The following is a 14326-nucleotide window of genomic DNA, read 5'->3' on the forward strand; positions in this document are numbered from 1 at the left end:
TTTTCCAATATAAGAACATATTCAATAGATTTTTTTCTAGTTAATGTCTACCATATAAGAGTGATTTAACTAAAATATTTAAGTACATGTTCAAAATATTAAATATTTAAACTGTGTTTAAATAGCTACGTGTGCTTTTTTGTTAAGGTTGATGGAGGTCTATATGTTAACATTTTGAGACTGCCTACTTGCTGCTTTTTTCTAACAAGATACATGTTCTGTACTGGTTTCTTTCCAATCTTCAGTGTGTCTAAGCAACATTCAGTTGTTCCAAGTCAAATATTTGAGCTGGAGGATGGTACGAGTAGCTACAAGGATTTTGCAATGAGCAAGAATAATCGCTTTACTAGTGCTGGCCAAGCATCTAAGAATATAATCCAGCCGCCCTCGTGTGTGCTGCATTATTATAACGTTCCACTGTGTGTCACAGAAGAGACCTTCACAAAGGTGGGCACTGAAATACAAGTTGTATAAAATGTCCCTCTTTTTTAAAATGTCATATGTTATCCTCATTTTAAAGTCTTGTTCTGCTCATCTACTTTTGATAGTATTCTGTTGTTTGTTTGTTACTTTATTTATATAGTTTATTCCTTGGCCATTAAACTTTTCTGGCCTCCATTCATCGTTGTTCTTGTTTTGGTTTGTGGTGCAATCTTTTTGAGAGTTGGAGTTAGAATGATATACCCTTATTCCTGCATTTGGAAAGTTTTCTAATTATGTTCTTAATTCTTACACTTCAAGAAGACCACATCTGTTATGTTCACTGTGGAATAACTAGCACAGTGCTTATCAAAACAAAACAAAATTTTACATGTCCCTGCCTTTTCCCCTGACTGTAGGAAATGCTTCAGAAGATAATTGATTTTCTGGAACTCCACTCCTATTGGTCAAACAATAAATCCTGGTCTACTCTGAGAATAAATATTTCAGTTACAAATCTGTGGTTTTATTGTACAGCACTAAATGTACCTAGTTTGTAGACTATCACTATTTTTGATTTTTCTCATACAGCTTTTTAATCTAAAAACATATATGACTTCATTCATGACAGGATCAAACTTAAATGCTACCATAAAGTTTACTTTCTTAGAAAAGGTAGAAATATTATTTTGGCTATATTTTTAATGGAGTTTTATATTTCTTTAACAGTTATGTAATGACCATGAAGTTCTTACATTCATCAAATATAAAGTGTTTGATGCAAAACGTAAGTGCACACTCTCTCTTTTTAATTTTTCTGGTTAAGTTGATGACAAACAAGTAACAACTGGATTTGTGATTCTTTGTTTTAGCTTCTGCCAAAACCCTTTCTGGGCTCTTAGAATGGGAATGCAAAACCGATGCAGTAGAAGCCCTTACAGCACTTAATCACTACCAGATAAGAGTTCCAAGTAAGTAAAATTGTGTCATTTTTCAATGGGAGGTACCATCAGAAGCATTCACAACAATTTTAAAATAACGTTTATTAGCTTTAAAAAGTACAGAGAAGTACAGAGAAAACGAGGCATATAAATCCCACAACCCACATAATACTTGGATTAGTTATCTATTGCTGTCTAACAGATTATCCCAAAACTTACCACTTTAAACCAGCAAACATTTATTATCTTACTATTTCTGAGGGTCAGTAATCTGTGTGCAGTTTAGCTCGGTAGTTCTGGCTCAGAGTCTCTTAGGAGGCTGCAGTCAAGCTGTTGTCTGGGTCTGCAGTCATTTTTAGTCTTAACTGGGGGCTAGAAAATCAACTTCCAAGTTCACTCGTGGTTGTTTGTGGGCCCAGTCAAGCTGCCTTGCCCCTTTCATGGTAATTGGCGTCCTTCAGAAGGAGTGATCCAACAGGGAGCAAAAGACCAAAACAGAAGCTACAGTGTCTTTTATAACCTAATATTGGAAGTGGGGTACCATCACTTACGCTGTTTTCTTGTGATCACACAGACCAACCATGGTACATTGTGAATACCAGGGCTGTGAATACCTGGAGGTGTAGGGATCATTGGGGCCATATTGGAAGCTGGTTTCTACAATACCTGTTGATCTTCTAGAACAGTGGTTCTCAACCTGTGGGTCGCGACCCCTTTGGAGGATCGAACGACCCTTTCACAGGGGTCGCCTAAGACCATCAGAAAACACATATATAATTACATATTGTTTTTGTGATTAATCACTATGCTTTAATTATGTTCAATTTGTAACAATGAAAGTACATCCTGCATATAAGATATTTACATTACGATTCATAACAGTAGCAAAATTACAGTTATGAAGTAGCAACGAAAATAATTTTATGGTTGGGGGTCACCACAACATGAGGAACTGTATTAAAGGGTCAGGGCATTAGAAAGGTTGAGAACCACTGTTCTAGAAGAAATCAATGCATGTAGCCTGCAAGGTGTGGCTCAGTGGTTGAGCATGGACCTATGAACCAGGAGGTCAGGGTTCGATTCCCAGTCAGGCACATGCCTGGGTTGTGGGCTCGATCCCCAGTGTGGGGCATGCAGGAAGCAGCTGATCAATGATTCTCTTATTGATGTTTCTTTCTCTCCCTCTCCCTTCTTCTCTGAAATCAATAAAAATATATTTTAAAAAGACAAGATTTCTTAAAGAAAAAAGATATCAGAATTATTTCTTTGCATAATCAATTGATGAAGAGTTATCTCTGCTTGGTCTGAAAAGTTAAAGAAAAATGCAAAAAAATGGAATTTTTTGTGTGGATTATACCCAGTTTTTTTAAGAAGTGAATTTAGAATTTGCATACTCTGTTGATCAGAGATTTAATACTAGTCCTGAATTTATTTCAGCTTATTAATATCTTCCTGTGCATTCCAGTCTTGTCCCACTTCCCAAGTTATATTTGAATTGGTTTCTGTAGAGGACTTACCATTGGTAATATTTTCTGGAAAGTGAGCTTTAGCTTATGGACATAGGCCTAATCCCGATACTATTAATTCACTAAAAGAAAAAAAATCAGTGCCTTCTAGATGTCAGATAATGTTTAGAACAATAGGAATGTAGCAATAGACAAAGTCCCTAGCTTCATGGAGCTTGCCTACTAGTAGATATGAATAAAAGTAATCTTCCCTTTAACCTTACATAGACATTCTTCTTTATATTTCTGCTTCTAATACTATACAAAGGTAAAATAATTTACTGTTAATTCAGGGTAATCTTGAAAGTTGGAAGAAGTGAACTATTAACTTTGTTTTTTAATTTTTACAGATGGTTCCAATCCCTACACATTGAAGCTTTGCTTTTCTACGTCATCCCATTTATAAGAGAAGAGCATGTTAGAATTTATGTTCATGGTTATTACAATTTTAAAGCTATACTTCATTTGAGAAATTGAAATGGTTGATCTAATGTTGCCTTGCTTACTTTGACTTAAGATCCTGTTCTGTAATAAATATTTTGCCTTGAGTAAATTTGTTGTAAACTTACATATTGAATTGTTTTCATTTTAAAATAGAATGTCATAATGTAGACTATCTACAGCTTCCTTGTAGATTGCTCAAATATATCATTTCTAATCTTATTATTTTTCTTCCACAGTGAAAATATATTTGCATTCTTAATGCTAATTATCTGCAAGTATTTTTCCATTGTGTATGAGATTAATGCAGGTGAAAGTATTGCATTTTAATATTATAGAATTCCTATTAAATGTTTAGATGTTTAAGTATATTGCAGTTATTCATAATAAACATAACTTGTATTTATTAAGTATTTTAATCAAGTTTGAGAATAACATACACATATTAAATTTTAAGTACTACAGATTTAGCTGATTTTATATTTCTGAAAGGCTAACAGACATATGGGTACACTTGTACAGTATGCACTCAAACTTATTTAATTTTTTTTTAAGTCATTGTCCATTTGTATTGACATGCCTCTGTTTCTAGTTCCAGTTTGGAGATTTTATAAAGGTACAACACTGAGTTAATGTGTTCATCTTCATTGGTTGCATGTGACTTGATCTTGAAAACATGTCTAGTATTTGACATTGAGATTTTAATAGAAGTTATGATTAACGTATCTCTTCTAGATAATCTGAGATCCATGGACGGGCTTTAGGGAGTCTGTGAACCCCCTAAAATTGTATGTAGAACTTTGGGTACTTGCATTTTTATTTTTTACTCTTGAATCCATCAGTAATATATGTATTTTTCTATATGGTGTAAGGTATACGGATCTAGTTTTATTTTTATTCCAAACAGATAGCTATTTGTTTCGACACCATTTATTAAACATTCTTTCTCCCAGTGGATCTGTTTTTGTTTTTTTCCTTTATTTGTGAAATAATATATCTCATACAGAGGGCAAATAAGACGCAAGGATGAAACATGGGATTAAGAGACTATTGAACACTTGTTATCAAGGTTATAGCTTTTTTGTTATAGAAAACTGATACAGTGATTTTTATTTTCATCTTAAAGAAGGGAGAATATGTTTCATCTACCCAGAATAACTGTGAAGTTCAAGTTGGCAATAGTAGTTTTGTGATCTTGAGACTTTTAAACAAATTTGCATATAGAAATTCCATTTAGATCTTTTCTAAAAGCTTTATTTTGAATTTTAACATAAAGAAGACAGTTTGCCTTAATCTTTTTAGAAATGACCTATAACAAATTTAAGAGCTAATAGAAAGTTTAGATAGAAACTAAACACCATTAACCTTTATTTCCCCTTAAATTTTGACAACAGTGGACCAATATCTCTTTAGCCCTGTAAAGATTTAGAAAAATATAAATTCAGCCTAGAACAGCGATTTTCAATCTTTTTCATCTCATGGCACACATAAACTAATTACTAAAATTTTGCAGCATACCAAAAGATATATCTTTTTGCCAATCTGACAAAAAAAATAGGTATAATTTTGATTCATTCACATTGGGTGGCTATTGTTGTGGTGGCTGTTACCATTTTTTAATTTGACAATCTAAGGGAAAAGAGATTAATGCCCCTGACTAACTAGTCAGACATTGCATGTTTTAAATATTCATGCAGCACACCAATTGAAAATTGCTGATCTCTAGAGCATTTTAGGCCCTTATCATGGAATCCAGTAAGTTATGCCAAGAGTAACTTGCATATGAACTGTTAAGTGTATGATACTGGGCTGTGTATATTCCTCATTCATTGCCAATTTAATACCTAAGTTTATCTAACTTGACAATAAATAAAGCTTTTTTTTCCTCCCCTGTAAATACTTTTCTTATAATACTATAAATACAGTTGCTGTTAAATTGAAATCTTAATTTTAAAAAGTAACTTGTGACTTTTGTAAAGTTGTCTCTTTTCCTTCCCCTCTGAAAACTAATATGAATGTCAGTGTTATAGATTATTGTTTTTTTAATTCTTTATTGTTTAAAGCAGCGGTTGCCAACCTTTTGGACCTCACGGACCACCAGTGGTCTGCAGACCACCCGTTGGCAACCGCTGCTCCAAAGGTTTCCTTAAACCAGTGGTCACCAACCTTTGGGACCTCACGAACCAGCAGTGGTCAGCGGACCACCGGTTGGCGACTGCTGGTTTAAAGTATTACATATAGTATTAACCTTTTCCCCCCATTGACCTCTCCCCGGCCCACCCCATCCCTCAGCACATGCCCTCACCCACCCCTAGTTTCTGTGTCCATTGGTTATGCTTATATGCATGAATAAAAGTCCTTTGGTTGATCTCTTACCCCCACCCCCCCACCCCCCAACCCTTCCCAGCCTTCCGGCTGTAGTTTGACAGTCTGTTCGAGGCTGCTCTGCCTCTGTATCTGTTTTTGTTGATCAGTTTATGTTGTTCATTATATTCCACAAATGATTGAGATCCTGTGATATTTTTCTTTTTCCGACTGGCTTATTTCGCTTAGTATAATGCTCTCCATGTCCATTCATGCTGTTGTGAATGGTAAGAGTTCTTTCCCTTTTATAGCAGTGTAGTATTCCATTGTGTGGATGTACCACAGTTTTTAAATCCACTCATCTGCTGATGGGCACTTAGGCTGTTTCCAAATACTAGCTATTTTAAATTGTGCTGCTATAAAGATAGGGGTGCATATATCCTTTCTGCTTGGTGTTTCTAGTTTCTTGGGATATATTCCTAGAAGTGGGATCACTGGATCAAGTGGGAGTTCCATTTTTAATTTTTTGAGGAATCTTCATTCTGTTTTCTACAGTGGCTGCACCAGTCTGCATTCCCACCAGCAGTGCACGAGGGTTCCTTTTTCTCCACATCCTCGCCAGCACTTGTCGTTTGTTGTTGATAGCCATTCTGACAGGTGTGAGATGGTGCCTCATTGTCGTTTTGATTTGCATCTCTCAGATGATTAGTGACTTTGGTGTTTTCATATGTCTCTTGGCCTTCTGTATGTCCACTTGCAAAAAGTGTCTACTAGGTATTTAAGTCCTTTGCCCATTTTTTGATTGGATTGTTTATCTTTTGTTAAGATGTATGAGTTCCCTGTAATTTTTTTGAGATTAGGCCCTTACCAGGTATAACATTGGCAAATATGTTCTCCTATGCAGTGGTCTTTCTTGTAGTTTTGTTGATGGCTTCTTTTGCTATGCAGAAGTGTTATAGATTACTAGTATTTTGTGCCTAAGATTTTTAGTAAACCTGTGAATGGTGACAAGGCCTACGTAATTTAGATTTGCTTTAAGTGGTACTGACTTTTAGATATGAACTCTGTCTTAATGTCCTATCCTCCCCACCAAATGACAAGTAAAGTCTTCAGGTGCAGACTGGTTGGTAAGCTGGTTCTTGCTAATCTCTGCACAGTCACATTAATTTCTTTATGTCTAATATTACAGCCATTCCTGAGCATTTATGTATCACAATGTGGATTTTATTGTAAGTTTTATTTCTCCTTTATGTCAAGTTATGGTTTTATTTTAGTTTTTGTTCCCAGTGTGTGTGTGTGTGTGTGTGTAAGTAGGCTGATATTATACCTATCTAGGAATATTATTTCAGCATAATAAAAGGGTGTCAGGTTTTCTGGCTTGGGAACCATTGCTTTAAACAAGGTAATTTGTTTCTGGGTTGATCGGGTAAAACTAGGTTGATTCAAAAACAGTGAAGCAGGATTTGTTGAAGAATGGTGAGGAGATGCTTTCCCCGAGGGGTGTGGTCTGCCTGTGTGAGGTAGGCCTGTGACTGCTATGGCCATTCTGCTATGTGAGAGAACTTAGCTGGGAGAGAAAAATGATACAGAAGAGGGTAGAACTAAAGGCACCCTAATTTCGACAGCACACCGAAACCACCAGGAGCATAGGCTAGTCTGACCATTTCATGCTCAATGGACCTGTCTTCAGAGTTCCCTTTTCAGTTTTAAGCCATAACTATATATTTTAAGAATATAATAGCCTACATTTCACCTTTGACTCACCGTGCTAATATACAATCAATCACATGAAAGCATTGAGAATTGTTTGACAGAGGGCCTCCCTATCTTTAAACCTGTAATTTATTTTGTCAGTCTTAGGCCTGTGACCCATCTTATTCTTTCATTAATGCCACCATGAAGTTTAAGCAGGTGAAATATTTCTGGACCCTTTTCTATAACTGAAAACATTCTCTGTATATTTGTTAATGACTCCTTTATTTTCAAGAGCAGAAAGTGTGTATACATATACTCAGTTCTATTATGTAACTTAAATCCTTTTATGTAAATCATATAGAACTGATAACTGAATTCATAGAAGCATTGGATGAGTGGCAGTTCCTGACCTGGAAACGTACATAACTCCTTTGTGTGGCAGTAATCACGTAGGCTAAAGCTTCTAGACAACCTTGAAATGTTTGAGTTGATTTGGTAATTTGGTTATAATTTCTGGTTTTGTTTTGTTTTTTCTTCCAGAAATAAATACTAAGAGAAGTCAAGAGCAATATTATACCTGGTCAGGGTGTTTTTTTTAGTTTATTCTAATGAAGTAGCTGTTTTGTCATTAAAGGCCCAAGGTTTTGGCTGCTTCCTGAACGCCCCCCCCTCCCCCCTCCCGCAGCCTCATTGGATGGGATGAAACATCAAGGCTACCACTTAGGTTTATCAGTTGGTAATTCATGTGCCCTTGACTGGAATTGAACCCAGGACTCTTCAGTCCACGTGGGCTGATGCTCTATCCACTGAGCCAAACCATCTAGGGCAAAGCCTTTGTATTTTTTTTCCCCCGTTCAACACTTCACCCATAGAGTTAGGGTCTCCCACATGAAATTGTTTTCACAGACGAGGGTTGCATTTATTGGTACCAAGGCTGCAGCTTGACCTTGTCTTTGTGACTAAGATGAACCAGCATGCTTATCAAGGGGAAGATTACGCAGATCTAAAAGGAAGTTATAATACTGAAGGCCACAGAATCAAGATTAAAAACTATCTTGGTAGGCTTTGGACAATCAGATGAAATTTAACTGAGATAAGAAAAGGTTCCTCATTTAATATTTAACATTAATAGCTAACATGTATTGAGCATTTATGTATGGTAGGCATCCTGCTAAATATACATGTGATGTAATTCTCTGAAAGATGAGGTAGATACCATCATTATAAAGATGGGAAATTTAACCTGCCCAAGATTGCTCAGCCATTAAGAGGTAGAAGCAGGATTCCAACCCTGAGGGTTCCAAAGCACGCGCGCGCGTGCGCGCACACACACACACATACACACACACACACACACACACACACACACACACACTGCTATGGCTCCCAGCCCCCAAGAAAGCCACTTCCTAATGCCTGGGACCTGTGAATATGTAACCTTCATGCTGGAAGGAATTTTGCAGATGTCAGTAAATGTTCTGACCTTTAGGTGGGGAGGTTTGCCTAATCAGTGGTTCTCAACCTTCTGGCCCTTTATAAATACAGTTCCTCATGTTGTGACCCAACCATAAAATTATTTTCGTTGCTACTTCATAACTGTAATGTTGCTACTGTTACGAATCGTAATGTAAATATCTGATAGGCAGGATGGTCTTAGGCGACCGCCAAAGTGGTCTCGACCCACAGGTTGAGAACCCCTGGCCTAGATGATCCCAGTGGGTCCAGTTTAATCACATGAGTTTTCAAAAGTGAACAACTTTCCTGTCTGCAGCGAAGGAAAGATGAGACAGGAGGAGAGATTCAAAGCACACAACCTAAACACACATCACTAAATACTCTGTTTTTCTTTTTTTTTCTAATTTTAAATATATTTTTATTGATTTTAGAGAGGGAGAGGGAGAGATAGAAACATCAATGATGACAATCATTGATTGGCTACCTCCTGCACGCCCCCCACTGGGGATTGAGCCTGCAACCCCGGCATGTGGCCTGACTTGGAATCGAATTGTGATCTCCTGGTTTATAGGCCAACAACGCTCAACCACTGAGTCACACGCCAGCCAGACAATAGTTTATTTTTCCAAAAATGGAATAATGCAGCCTCATTGGATGGGATGAAACATTAAGGCTACCACTTAGGGTTACCAGTTGGTAATTCAGAATTGTTTGGCTTCTTGATAATTGTTGTGGACTTTGAACTAGGCTCTCTGGGCCAACTGGATGATTCTTTGGAGAGCCTGTCTAGCCTAAGGCAAAGATACTAGATTCTGACACTGAGGGTTTCTTGTGAAATGGGCAGTTACCCTGAAGAGAGGGCTACTAGTGAACCAACCTCACCCATGCATGCAGAGCTTCTGGTTGGCTTTTTAGTGTCTCCCTCTTGAATATGAATGGACTGCCATGAGAGGTAAAGACCTCTCCCAAAATTAAAAACCTGGAGAAAACAGACTATTCAGGGAGCAGAAGAAAAAAAAGTTTACATTCTTAGCATGAGAAAAACAAGTATGGGATACTTTTAAACAACAAAAAACAGAACCATAAAGAACTCTTAAGAAATTAAGAAATAAAAATTAAAAAGACTGAGTACTAACAATCAGAAACAAAATATTTAAGGTACCACTTACAATAGCATAAAAATATGAACTATTTAGGGAACAAACCTAACAAAAGATGTGTAAGACCTGAACACTGAAAATGCAAAATGTTGACAGAAATTGAAGACCTAAATAAGTTGAGAGGTATCTTATTCACGGGTCAGAAGACTCAATACAGTTAAAATACCAATTCTCCCCAAATTGATCTATAGATTTAATGCAATCCCTATCAAAGTCCCAACAGGTGGTATTTTAAAATTGAAATTTATGACCTGATTCTAAAAATTCATATGGAATAGGAAGGACCTGGAATAGCCAAAACAATTTTGAAAGAATGAAGTTGGAGGACTAAAACTACCTGGTTTCAAAAATTAATATACAGCTCTAGTAATCAAGACAGTGGTTGGTGGTATAAGATAGAAATTTATCAGTGAAACAATAGTGAATGTAAAAATAGATACATTAATTACTGATTTTTTTACAAAGAAAAATTCAGTGGCGAAAGGATAGTCTTCAACAAATGCTGCTGAAATAATTGGATATGCATATGCAAAAGAAAATTTCAATCCATATCCTGTACCATACGCAAAAATTAACTCAAGATGGGTCATAGACCTAAATGTAAGAATTAAACTATAAATCTTATAGACAAAAACCTAGGAGAAATAGGTTTGTGACCTTGACTTAGGTAAAGATTTTTCAGTTATGACACCAGTTCTATAAAAGAACAAACACATAAACTGAACTTTATCAAAATTAAAAATTCTTAGAGAATGAACAGACAAGCCATGATTTAGGAGAAAATACTTGCAATGTGTATACCCGATAAAGAACTTGTATCTAGAAGCTATAAAGAACTCTCAAAACATAATAAGAAAGCAACCCTGTTAAAACTTGGCAAAAAGATTAGAACAGACATTTCACCAGAGAAGTTATATGAGTAATCAATAAGCACATGCAAAGATGCTTAACATCATTAGTCATTAGGGCAATGGAAATTACCACTCCATACCTATTAGAATGGCTAAAATTAAGAAGACCGACAATACTAAGTGTTGGTGAGGAGTGGGAGATCTAGAACTCTCACATACTTCTGGTGGGAATGTAAAATGGGACACTTAGCAAAAACAATTGGACAGTTTCCTAAATGTCAAACCACACACACCTGCCACATGATTTAACCATTTACTGGAGAAAAGAGTGTATGTCCATACGATGACTTGTACACCAGTGTTCATAGCAGCTGTATTTATAATATCCCCAAATTGGAAAACAACCAAATATCCATCAACAAGTGACTGAATAAACAAATGGTGGCATCTCCATACTTAGTGTCACTCTGCCATGCCACAAGCCTCCCCAGATTCCAGACCCCACTTCTCACTGTCAAAGTCACAGTGTAAGAGGAGCATGTGGGAGGAGAGTGTTGAATGTGCCGTGCCGGGGTGTACCATGTATGTTCCCTTGGGAATACCCTTTTTACAGCCCTACACCTCGTGTCGAAGTCAGAACACAGCCACAGCTTGACACAGTGCCCCTGTTTGTTGAGGACCCGTCAACAGCTCTGCCTCTGCTTACGAGAGCTCTTTCCTGAGAGGCAACAGAGTGTGTTCTATCATGACTCTTCAAGAACTGCCTGAGCTCAAACAAATGCATACAGGATTGTGGCTCAGGGTCAGATGTGAACGCTGAAGTCAGCTCAGGTCAACACATGGCTACTGTGTTCAGTGGAATATTTCTGGTTGCCAATCATGTCTGTGCCGTGTGGCCACACTTTACTGCATTGTTTAGTTCTACAACCACTAAACTTTTTCAGAAGGTGTTCACTCTCCTAATGGAGTTACTGGAAAAGGACTCCAGGAATTGGACTCAAGTGGCTATTGAACTAGCAGCTCCTTAATTTGAAAATGGTAAAGGAAAATAAACATTTAACTTGCCTTTCCAATAGGAACTGTTTTTTTAATGTTGAAAAAATAGCTCCAGATGATTAGGAAAACTTTCTTTTACCAAACAATATCTTCAAATAATGTAGTAAGACTAAAGCATTAGGTGTATGGTTGATGGGAAAATTCATACAGAACAAAAGTGATACATATAGATTCCTTCCTAGTTGCAAGGGAAAACATGTAACTGTCATATCACGGGACCAGAAAGTCATCACCCTCATCAAGTGGTTGATCTTAGCTTCACTAATGGTAGGTCCATCAGAGGTTACGTTGATTCCTGATGTGGTACAGAGATGAGGTCAACAGCAGTACTTATGGGGTATAGCCAAACTTGACTCTATCAAACTGTAATGGCCAATTGATAAGTAATACAGAAAATGAGGGAACAAACTAACACCATAAAGAAGTCTGCAGAAAAACCCAAAAGATGCCACAGCCCTAGCATATCTGGCCTGGTCTATTTAATAAGTCAGTGTTACAAAGAAAGAGAGGAAGTGTTAGTAGTTTAGAAGAGAAAACTATTATAATGCCATGTGTGGATGATTAAACCAGACGTATAGGAAATCTAAATATGGAACAGTATTAAAAAAGAACACTCTATTTACATGGAAAAGTAGAAGTCACTAAATAAAATCTAGGTTATAAAATAGCATGTACAGCATGGTCTGATTTTGCTATAAAAATGAAGAAATATATACATGCAAATTACCTAAAATGGAACACTTATGAGAATAAAGGGGGGCACTCTTGTTTGTGCCGGACGACAGGTATGAACTGGGTCTGCCAGGTGACTCAGAGGCATGGCCATCCCACAAGCAGCTGTTCTCAAACGTGAGTGTGCAGCAGAATTGCCTGGGCGTGGGGTGGGGGTGTAAAATGAGGATTCCTGGGCCCCGTCCCCAAAGATCCTGACTCAGTAGGTCTGGGATGGGCCCAAAGATGAGCCATTTTTGTAGTGACCAGGTGATTCTGATGCTGGGACTGGTGAAGGAATGGCACTGGCCCGGAGCCGTTTCTGTTGACATCACCACTAAGCAGAGGCTGGCTGATCTTTGTGGAAAGGTTCAACTGAATTTTGCTTTTTAAAAATTTTTTATTCTTGAGTTAATTGCTCAGCAATCCCTCTGTTGCCCACTGAAAGAGAAAGGAAAGCATAGTGGTGAAATGAATGGCCGATGCAGTCTGGCAGAACTGGTTTGAGTGCCAGCTTTGGCACTTATTAGCTGTATGGCATTGGGTATGTTTCTTAACATTTCTAAGTCTGTTTTCTTGTAGGTCAATTAGGAACGTTGACAGAGTTGTCAGGGGATTAAGTGAGAAAACATGTAAAGCATATATAAGTCTCAATAAGGAGTAGTTCTGACTGTAATGATCACTGTTTCTGTCACTGAACAGGCCGCGAATGCACTTACTACCCCTGGAACCTTGGTTGTGCCACCAGCCTTGCAGATACAGGGTGTCTCCTGGAAAGCAAAATGAACCCCTCTTCCCCGCTCCTCAGCATGACTCATGCACGCCTGCTGAGCGGCTTTCCCTGCACCTCTGTTTCTGACAGCCCCACAGAGGTTGCTGGGGTAGTTGCCCAGCCCCTGGCATGGGAGGCCTCCACACACAGCCGCTTCCATCTTTTACTCTGACGTCTCCGGTCTGGTTACCATGCAATGGTAACCTGGGGCGGGGACTAGAAGGAGATTCTCCAGTCTCTTTTTTATTTATATTTACTTATTTATTTTTAAATCTTTATTGTCTGATTCTCCAGTCTTTTGAACTCAACTTGACCTTTCTGGCTACATTTTATTTCATATCCAGTGTAAGTCTTAGGAGGCAAGATTTTCTTGGCAACATAATTATTGTTGCCCAATAAGGGAAGATGAGTTCTTCAAGATTCCTGCTGTTTTCTTAGCTGGTGGACACTTCTGTGCTCCGTGGAGGCTGGGCGCTGTTACTGTCCTTCTTGGGCTCTGTCTTTCCTCTGAGACAGGAAACAAAACAGCATAGGAAACAGTTGCCAGTGCTGCCCCTGTTTGTACTCATTTGGGGCGAGGGTTTGTTTGATTTTCATTGTATTGTTTGCTTTGTTTTCTTTGTCATTCTGTACTTTCACCTATATTTTATGAGGAGTTGGGATATATCACATGGTCTGATGAAATATTTAGAACTGCCCTAAAAACCCTGGTTACTGTGTGTACTACCTCCCAGGGGGGTGTGAGCAGCTCTGTCCAAGTACATGTGAGGGGTTAGGAAGAGTGCCCATGTATGTCCTACTTTACTCCATATCAGGCCGAGGGGAAATTTTACCCCGAAACTAAAGGAAATTAAGCTTCCGTACCCCTCACTTGCCAGGGCCTGGTCTTTCCTAAGGCACTGGGAGGGGACCTAGTGATGTGTTCATATGTTTTTTGTTTTTGTTCATGTATCCTTTTTTTCCCTTTAATTCTTTATTGTTTAAAGTATTACATATGTCTCCTTCCCCCCCCCCC

At 37.9% G+C, this 14326-nt stretch overlaps 1 protein-coding gene across 1 annotated transcript in view; it reads left to right on the forward strand.

Moving 5' to 3' along the window:
• Window positions 1-4264, forward strand: part of HNRNPLL (heterogeneous nuclear ribonucleoprotein L like) — a 66939-nt gene extending 62675 nt beyond the window's left edge. The window contains exons 12-15 of the mRNA XM_006083442.2: window positions 246-447; window positions 1150-1207; window positions 1293-1391; window positions 3217-4264. Of these exons, the coding sequence (XP_006083504.2) occupies window positions 246-447; window positions 1150-1207; window positions 1293-1391; window positions 3217-3272 (415 nt within the window). The 3' untranslated portion in view covers window positions 3273-4264. The remainder of the gene's footprint in view (window positions 1-245; window positions 448-1149; window positions 1208-1292; window positions 1392-3216) is intronic.
• The last annotated feature ends 10062 nt before the right edge of the window (window positions 4265-14326 follow it).

This window comes from Myotis lucifugus, unplaced genomic scaffold, assembly GCF_000147115.1.
Source record: "Myotis lucifugus unplaced genomic scaffold, Myoluc2.0 scaffold_6, whole genome shotgun sequence".
NCBI lineage: Eukaryota > Metazoa > Chordata > Mammalia > Chiroptera > Vespertilionidae > Myotis > Myotis lucifugus.